Source organism: Podarcis raffonei, chromosome 8, assembly GCF_027172205.1.
Source record: "Podarcis raffonei isolate rPodRaf1 chromosome 8, rPodRaf1.pri, whole genome shotgun sequence".
Taxonomy (NCBI): domain Eukaryota; kingdom Metazoa; phylum Chordata; class Lepidosauria; order Squamata; family Lacertidae; genus Podarcis; species Podarcis raffonei.
In genome coordinates this window covers 12483913-12493063 of record NC_070609.1, presented here as the reverse complement: position 1 = coordinate 12493063, position 9151 = coordinate 12483913, and the positions used below count along the sequence as shown (strand labels likewise).

The following is a 9151-nucleotide window of genomic DNA, read 5'->3' as shown; positions in this document are numbered from 1 at the left end:
ACGTGGAGCTGTGCTTGTGTATATCCAGTAAAAGATAGTCCCTTAAATCTGCAATCTCCTCTGGACACAGACCTGCAACCCCCCCACCTGCTCTTAACTCTGTTGTTGTTTAGTTGTTTAGTCATGTCCGACTCTTCATGACCCCCTGGACCAGAGCTCCCCAGGCACTCCTGTCACCCACTGCCTCCCACAGTTTGGTCAAATTCATGTTAATGGCTTCGAGCACACTGTCCAACAAGCTCGTCTTCTGTCGTACCCTTCTCCTGCCCTCAATCTTTCCCAGCATCAGGGTCTATTCCAGGGAGTCTTCTCTTCTCATGAGGTGGCCAAAGTATCGGAGCCTCAACTTCAGGATCTGTCCTTCCAGTGAGCACTCAGGGCTGATTTCTTCAGAATGGATAGGTTTGATCTTTTTGCAGTCCATGGGACTCTCTTAACTCTAATCAACTTATTTTAAAGAGCAAGTGGACCAATTCTTTACCCCAAACAAGTGCATTTAATGGGATGGAGGGGATCCAGGTCACTGTGCATTTTATTACTGTACCACAAAGGAAACTGTGGACAGACATTTGTCCCCTTTTCAAAAAAGTTCATGCTGTCAGGGAAACTGCCTTGGCTTCCAGAAGCCTAATCCAATTTCAGTGCTGTAACCTGATGGGACCCGTTTCCCCACATCCAGGGTTGAGAAATTGAGGCTGGCACAGATTAGGAGGGACGTGTCCTTGGAGTTATTGGAAGGGGGAAGAGATTTAATTGCTTTTCAACACTGTGCTTTACATTATGATATAGCATAATTAGAATTCTAGCAATTTATGACACTGTCCTGAATCCATTGATCCTGGTGCTGTCAAAGTGCTCCTTGCAATCCTCTATAAATTCCTCCAACTAAGCCTCTTCATGCATCAGTTCCTTGCTTGGCCCAGTGCTGTTCTCGAACTCTTTCCTGCCTTTTCTGCTCTCTAGAATGATGAAGACACTCCTGATCTCCTGCCTCCTCTTGGCCCTGCTTCCTCCAGGTGAGCAGAACCACATCCGCTGTGCTGTTCGTCATGTTTCCAGGAAGGAACGAAGCGGGGGGGGGGGCGGTCAGCCATTAAAGCAGGATGAGGAAGGAACCAGGACTTGTGGTTCCTTTGAAAGGGAGAGGAATAAAGCACAAGGCCAGATTACAAAGGATCCTCAATGATATATTGTTTTGTTCCCAATATTCAATTTTTATTTAACCAAATGCGAACAGAGAGCTGTGGCATCCTCAAGTACATTGAGGGAGCGAGAAAGGCCGTAATTCTCTCTTCGATGAACCAGAATTCTAGCTCATATTTAAAGCAAAGAGTAAGTTTCTTGCATTTGTAGAAATTTATGATAGGAGACAATGTATAGGCACTATTCTTCTCATATTTTGGAGCGGAATTACCCTGCCCCCCCCATGCAAACTTTAAGTTTCCTGGTGTTAAATGCCATCCCAATCTCTCAGGGGAGTCAGGTCACAGGAGTACCAGATGTGCTTACCGGAGTCTGTCATGTTTGCAGGTGCTGATGGGAGTTGTAGTACAACAACTTAAGGAGGGTTAAAGGTTTCCCCACACCTTCTCTACTGGTCCTCTCCCTCAGCCTGCAGGAGCCATCTTGGACAGTCATTCTCTCGTCTATGCAAGGCCCACCCCCATTCAGAGTTTAAGAACTACAGAAGGAACATATATAGAAAGCATTATGTAGCTGAACAATGGTCCATCTAGTCTAACCTCTTGTTCTTGCCATGGGTCCTATGGGAAGCCCGTAAGAAAGATCTGAGTGCAACAGCTCCCTTTCTGCGGTTTCCAGTAACTAGTTTTCAGACAAATAGTGCCTCCAATGTTGCAGAAAAAATATATCAATTGAGGATTGTAACCATGTATTTATCTAGTCCGCTTTTGAAGCTATCCAAGTCGATGGCCTTTGTTACCTCTTGTAAGATGAAGTTTGGAGCAGAAAGTGTTGTGTTCATGTACCTTGACGCAGACCTATTCCTCCTACACAGTTACTAATGTTTTCCAAACCCATTTTTCCCCTGTCTGCAGTGGCATCTCTGATATGTGAGTCTTGTTTCAGTCAAGGAAAGTATTGCAGAAATGCCACCACTGAGGAGTGTGACGATTCCAGTGACCAGTCCTGCTTGTCTGTCATTGGAGTAGGCAAACTGTGTAAGTGAGAAGAACTTTCATCCTCTTTGATCACCAAAACGTAAACCCCCTGACTCACTTTCTAAGGCCATATCTTAGCCACAAGCCACGGAACATGACTTTTCATAATGTGGTGTTCTAGGTTCTGCATTGCCTGTAGGAGCAGGGAAGAAATTCAAGTCAGTTCATATTTAAAGGTGCATTTACTCAATTGGCAGAGCAAAACAAAGCCATCCTTCAGAATCTGCCCTTCTCCCATTTTTGCAATTCAGTTGTCCAGCCATCTAATCAATAGACAAATGCACACACTAGGGTAAAGTGTGCATACAATAACGTACAACAGCTTTTGTAGTTGGAGTCAGTCTGTGTGGTTCCTATCTCCCAGGCCAAGTGAAAAATGACCTGCAAGGGAGAGAGCTAGTTTGCCAGGATTCACAGCCAATATGGTCAACAAACATCCCCCCACCCCCATGGGGGAAACCATGACTACTTAAATCAGTATAACCCTGCAGATAGGGCCTAAGAGTAAAAATAACATTCAGAGTAAATGTTGATGGGGGGATGGGGGAGTTTGAAACTGATATGAAAATGTGGAGAAATGAATTTAAAATAAGAAACCAAGAGAAACTGATACTGACATATTGCCCCTTCCTAATTGCCTATGGTACATGCTCCCTTTATGAGCTCCACCATCGACTCTCATTGGTCCAGTTACAGGGTGGATTTCAATTACTAGTCAGTAAGACTTGATTTAATTTATTTATTTTTACAGAAAAACTCATTCTTGCTGGTATAATCTTAATATTTACAATGAGATGAAGGTTTCCTTTTTTGAATAATAAATTTTCAGAGTAGTTTTTACAGTTATATCAAAAATTAGTGATTCGGTTATACTATTAGAAATACATTGACAGATAATTATGAAATTTTTGTGAGTTTTAATAAATTAACTGTTTATATTTGGACAATTTTCTGCTGTACTTTATTGGAAGGGAAAAATAATCATTTAATTAATAACAATTTAAACAATTTATTTAACTAAAACAATAACATTATAGCATATGTATATGTTTGTTAACTGATGTGGTTAAATGTTTTTTTAAGAAATACATTGGAGGGAGTTATAGCACACATGAAAAACTTAAAACAACTCCTTATTTCCTGATGAGGATAGCCTTTGGACTATAATGTAACTTAAATAGAAAACTATCTTTAGAAAGAATTTTCCACCAAAAGCATTTTTTTTTAAAAAAATACAATTTAAATTTTAAAAGTCCAATTTAAATTTTAAAAATTCTGATTTAAATTTTAAAATCTGATTATTTTGATTTTTCAAAAAATAATAATTGATTTTAATCCACCCTGTCCAGTTACCTGGGCAGCCACAAAACTTATTTCATTGATGAATTCCTTCCCATGAAACCTCCTGAACTGGTCCCATTCGATAAGGAGAAGGGTGGTAGAAACCTCTGGACAGCCAAAGGTTCTCCATTCCTGACTCACATTCAACAAATAAATAAAACTGGAGAAATCTCTTTCTGCTCCAAGCAGGTCCTGCTCAAGACAATTGGATACCTGAGGCAAACCATGAAATGTTCACCACCCCGCAGACCCGGAAGAAAGGGTGACTGAAGATTAGACCTGGGCGATTTATTGATATATCGCCTCAGGACTGGTATGAGGGGCAGACCGTGATGACAGCTTCACTCAGCAGTAAATCAGTGGGGGAAACCCCACCTATCCTGAGTCCCTCTGCCTCCAGCAACCAGCACACTGAGGAAAAACAAAACAAGCTGCAGCCTGGAGCTGGAGGCAGAGGGACTCAGGAGGGGTGGCAGTTTCATGAAAGATATATCGCTGAGTGAAATCACCATCGTGTTCTGTCCTTCAAACCGGCAGTGGGAGAAACAAGCTGCATGATGAGGCTTATAAAGGTTATTCCTCCCTCCCTCCCTCCTTAAACTGCTTGGGTTAAGAGCACACCGCTGCCCTCGCCTCAGCCCAGCAATTTTGCGGAAACCCCAAATGAGCCAGTAGTGGGGCGGGGGCTCAGTTAAAGTGCTCCTCCTCCCCAGCTTCAAGAGCCTGGGTGGAGTGCAGGCTCCGGCCAGAGACAGCCTTGGCTGCCACCTGCCTGCCTTTTTCAGCACAGGAGGAAAGACGGAAGCCACTCTGACAGTCGAAGGCAGCCAGGCAGTGCAGGCAGCCCTGCAAGGCACAGGTAGGGTGGCTTTGCAGCCTGCGCTTTGCAAATGACCACCCCACGAGGAAAGAGGCAGTGTGCCTGCACGGGCACCAGAGAGAAGGAGGGAGCCTCAGAAAGGAGCTCCGAGGTGGTATTTGATGTGGGTGGCACTGTGGGTTAAACCACAGAGCCTAGGACTTGCTGATCAGAATGTCAGTGGTTCAAATCCCCGCGACGGGGTGAGCTCCCATTGCTCAGTCCCTACTCCTGCCAACCTAGCAGTTCGAAAGCACGTCAAAGTACAAGTAGGTAAATAGGTCAAGGTAAATAGGTCTGGCGTCAACGTAAATGGCATTTCTGTGCACTGCTCTGGTTCACCAGAAGTGGCTTAGTCCTGCTGGAACATGACCCAAAATGAGCATCGCAACCCCAGAGTCGGTCACGACTGGACCTAATGGTCAGGGGTCCCTTTACCTTTTAAATTACGATGAGGGAAATCTGAAACCAGCGAGACGAACTGTTTGAAAAGGACTGGAGTAAATTTGTAGCATATATGAATAGACATTGCAAACATTTTAAAACATTTGCAGGATTGATTTAAAATATTTTGTTAGGTTATGATTTGATACCTCTTTATATATATTAGAAGTAAGTCTTTTAAGTATGGAGATAAAGTAAATAGGGTGATTTAGAAATGCAAAATAAAAGTGATTGCATATGGAAGTCAGGGAGGGGGGCGGGAGGAAGTCAATGCTCAATTTGAGCAAACATATATGTGATGTAGAAATTTTATTTGGTAGTTATAAAGGAAAAAAGAAATTTTAATAAACATTATATTAAAAAAGAAAAAGGAAGGAGCTCCAAGGTCCCTGTCATGAACAACAGGGACATGGGGTGGCTCAAATGGGGGAGAGGAACTGATGAGGAGGTGGCAGATCTTGCCTCCAAGGATCACACCACAGCTTCAAAGGCAGCAGCATCAGGCGATGCTTTTCTTGGTGGTGAGATCACCTGCCGCTCTGGATCCTGCCACATAAGGTGATCATCAATCCTTGCCTCATGGGTGGACCAGCCCTATCTCTAGGTCTAGTTGTTTCCTATTCCAATTCTTTCTTTTATAGCACTTTTGGGGTCAAGAGTGGTTGTCAAGTCCTGCATCGATACAGAGTTGTGTGAGGAAGACCATTCCAGTGTCTCCATAAGCTCAGCACTGTACCTCCACAGCAAGTCAACCTGCTGCAATACAGATATGTGCAACAGCGGACCTATTGAAAGTAAGTATCATCATCAGGAAAGCTGGTCCCATAAAACTCAAGTAATGAGAGATGTCAAAGAAAGACAAACAAGTTTTTGGCAGTGTCCTGATGTCAGGGACTGGCTAGACAAGGAGTGGTGGCAGCCAGTCACTCCAGGAGGTGCCTGAGGGTGACACTAGGAAAGACGATTTGAGCTTTATTTGGGGGGTTGAAAGTCATTCATTATTACCATTAGAGACTTCTGACAGGAGCTTCACAAGATCATTTTTGATAGCGTGCAAACCCACTCACCACGACAAGGTGATGATCCAGCGAGTGAGAAGGCAGTATGATGCCTCTTGGATTGGCCAGGCCTTCTACAAACATCCGCAACATGGGCTCCTGTCTTCGCCAACAGAACAGTGCTTTCTAAGAGGATATTTGCATTATTTAACAACATAGAATAGTAAAAGACAAACTGCAGATAGAACAAAACCAAAAACCATGTATCAGTAACAAGATTAATTGAACAGCATGCAGCATTCATGAGCAAATATTACAAGGAAGCTTCACAGTTCTACCTTAGTCCTAGAAACATTGCTCACATGATGTTACTCACAGTCCCTCTCCTGCAGCAGCTTCTGATATTTACAACCCTACAATTCCTTCAAAGAGCTTAAGGTGTCGTGTCTGGCTCCCCTGCTCACCATTTTAGCCTCAAACACCCGTATAAAATAAGTCAGGCTAAGGGGAAGTATCTGGCCCCAGGTCACCCAGCAAGTGTTGTGGCTCAAGTACAGATTTGACCTCTGGTCTCCTCCCACCCTGGTTCCTGATTTAGATGTTCACATTCCCTTGTTCCTGATGTAGATCTTCACTCACCCTCCTTCCTTGGTGGGAGGAGGCACCATTTTGTGGTTCACCTTAGCATTCCCAACACCCTAGTGTAAGCTTTTCTTGTAAACGCTATAACACTAGAACAAAGAATTCTGGGAGTGGTAGTTTCTTAAGGGTGCTGAGGGTTAATTGGAAAACCCCTATTCCCCTCACAGAGCTATGGATTAGCAAACAAACCCCACACAATAGCTCTTATTAGCTGGCATTTTTTCTTAGGTGAAATCATGATTTTACCAAAACTAAGCACATGTTTTCCCAGAAGTGTTTTTTAAGGACAAAACTACTAAGAGCTTTCCTTCTCTTTCCTGCTCTTGGGAAGAGGGCTATTTTGTAGAATTTTATCATCATTTGTGTGCATCTGTGGCTGCCTTTTGTCTCTCAGAATGCCCCCCCAGTGGTGCTCAGTGCTAAGCCCAATTGCTTAAAGTGATATCCCTGTGCTTGAAATGTTTGCTGTGAATGTGGCCCCAGTCAGAAATCTCTTGCACCATGCCTTAATGTAGCCCTGGATGAATGGAGCATGGCTGAAGTGCTGGAAGGTAGTAGGCATCCATCTTGGAAGGAGTACAATTCCCACCCCTCACATACAGCAAGTTGTGGTTTGCATCTGCAAAAGAAATACATTGACTAATTGCAATGTTGGTGTGGTGATTGTTTTCCAGTGCCTGACACTGAGACAAGGGAGCCCAATGGGCTGAAGTGCCCGAGTTGCATCAACATCTTTTCAGATGAGTGTGAGAGCAATAAGACGGTCAGCTGCAGAAATGATGAGGATCAATGCTTCTATCTTGCGGGTAGCATGGACTTCGGTGAGTCTTGCATGATGGAGTGCAGCTAGTGCCCCATCTGTACTACACATTTAAAGCATAGATTTTGTTAAATAAAAATACATCTTTAAATTTGCACTTTAAATTGGGGGGGGGGGTTAGGATGGAGACCCACAGGCCCAGGGGCCAAAGCCATTCCTCTAGGACTCTCTCTCTCTGGCCTTTGGGATCCACCTTAGCCACACCTCCTCTCCTTAGGCCACACCCCTCACAAGCCCCACTTCATACCCTACCTGTATGCTTTGGCCTGGCTGGATTGTTGCCCCTGAATCTTGGTTACCTGGAGGGAGAACAGAGAGGGGGGTTTGAATGTATCTAGAAAATAGCCTGCCGTGTAAAGGTGAATTTTACATATGTTTCCATTGGCATGTGGACCTCCCAGAAGGTCACCCGGACTGGAAAAAGGCTCTTGGTCTGAGAAAAGTTGCCCACCCTTCTGTTTGAGGGAGTGGGATTTGGATTCCAAAAATATGTGTGTCTGTTTTTCCCAACAGGGGGAACCAGGATCCTGGGCGCTATCCGAGGCTGTGCAACAGCTGGTGTGTGTATTGGGTTGCAAGAGACTGATCTTGGATCATTGGGATTTGAGATCATTCAAACAGAGTGCACTGACGCAATCGACGAGGATGCCACAGAAGACACCGTTTCACCTAGGGGTTGAAGAAGGGGAGGTCTCAGCCTGAGGGCTCCCAGGCTTTCTTTCTAGAAGTCTAGAAGCTCCTCCTCAAAGACAGGCTGTATTTGACTTTCATGCGCAAATGAGGTCATTGAATCATGTCCAAAATAAATATATATGGCAAATCATGTATGTTATATCATTTTACCAAAAGGAACATTTCTTGGGCAAAATAATAGTGCTTGGAGGTGGGAGATAGCTTTGGCAGCGGGCAGGGGTGAAATCCCTGGCCAGACTTTCAGGTCCAATTTTAATCAATTAATATTAGCCGACTTTGATTGGTGCATCCCATTTCTCCACTTAAGGTAAAATGGGGAGAAAAAAGAAATGGAAGGAAGATAAAGTCCCTACCAGAGAAGAATGGCAGACTTTGGGCTGCCTTGCTGTCCAGAGTGGTCTATCCCATTTCGCCACTAGAGGTAAAATGGGGAGTGCCACAGCAGATGTGCTGCGCAACCCCCACCAAAGCTAATACTTCAGGAATTCTTTAAGACTCAGTCAATGAGTGCAGCATATTTTCTTCTGCAAAACCATGTAAATATTCTAAGGTATTTACTTTAAAGTTTGTTATGGCCTGTCCCTCTTGTACAAATTCAGATACTTCTTAAAGTGCCGTTTTGAAATTCCTGGGGGAGATTAATCAATCAATCACAGTCCTATACTGGGACACATTTCAGTCATGTAACAGCTCAGACTGAATGTTGAGGCAGACAATTCGGCCTCACTGTTAAAGAGAGCCAGCAAGCTTTGCCTCCTTTTTTTAGGGGGACTCGGGGGTTTCTCCTGGTTCCACAAAAGTTTGAGTTAACTCTTTCTTAGTAAAAACACTATTTTCACAGAGTGTCAGGCCTGATGAATACAACAGCTCATTTCCAGTGGGTTTTAGTCCATGAAATCAGTTACCAAGACGATCCCCAAACACCTCACATCTGCCTAAGTCTCCTCTCCAGGGCTTTTTCCATGTCTGAGACTGTGTGCAGCTGATCTCACCTCTACTCTTTTCATGCCCCTCCTGGGTTTTTTCTGGGGGGGGGAGTAGCCTGTTGCAGGAGGAGGAGGAGACACCTGTGACCAGAGGCACCAACCTGAGCCCCAGTATGTGGGTTCCCCCCCCCACAAGCACAACATGATGGTATGACATCACGTCATGCCATCACCTGCTGCCCTTCAAG

At 44.2% G+C, this 9151-nt stretch overlaps 1 protein-coding gene across 1 annotated transcript; it reads left to right on the top strand.

The window, feature by feature from the left end:
• The first annotated feature begins 964 nt into the window (after positions 1-964).
• LOC128419069 (phospholipase A2 inhibitor gamma subunit B-like) lies at positions 965-7964 on the top strand. The gene is made up of 5 exons (XM_053399363.1): positions 965-1016; positions 2058-2180; positions 5466-5618; positions 7139-7285; positions 7798-7964. Exons 1-5 carry the CDS (start codon positions 965-967, stop codon positions 7962-7964), a joined length of 642 nt encoding a protein of 213 aa, XP_053255338.1.
• The last annotated feature ends 1187 nt before the right edge of the window (positions 7965-9151 follow it).

Bases quoted from the DNA above. Each gene is read 5' to 3' on its own strand.
- LOC128419069 (XM_053399363.1), top strand. From the start codon at position 965: ATGATGAAGACACTCCTGATCTCCTGCCTCCTCTTGGCCCTGCTTCCT. The intron at 2,181-5,465 runs GTAAGTGAGAAG...TTTCTTTTATAG, and splicing joins CATTGGAGTAGGCAAACTGT to CACTTTTGGGGTCAAGAGTG. The intron at 7,286-7,797 runs GTGAGTCTTGCA...TTTTCCCAACAG, and splicing joins TGCGGGTAGCATGGACTTCG to GGGGAACCAGGATCCTGGGC.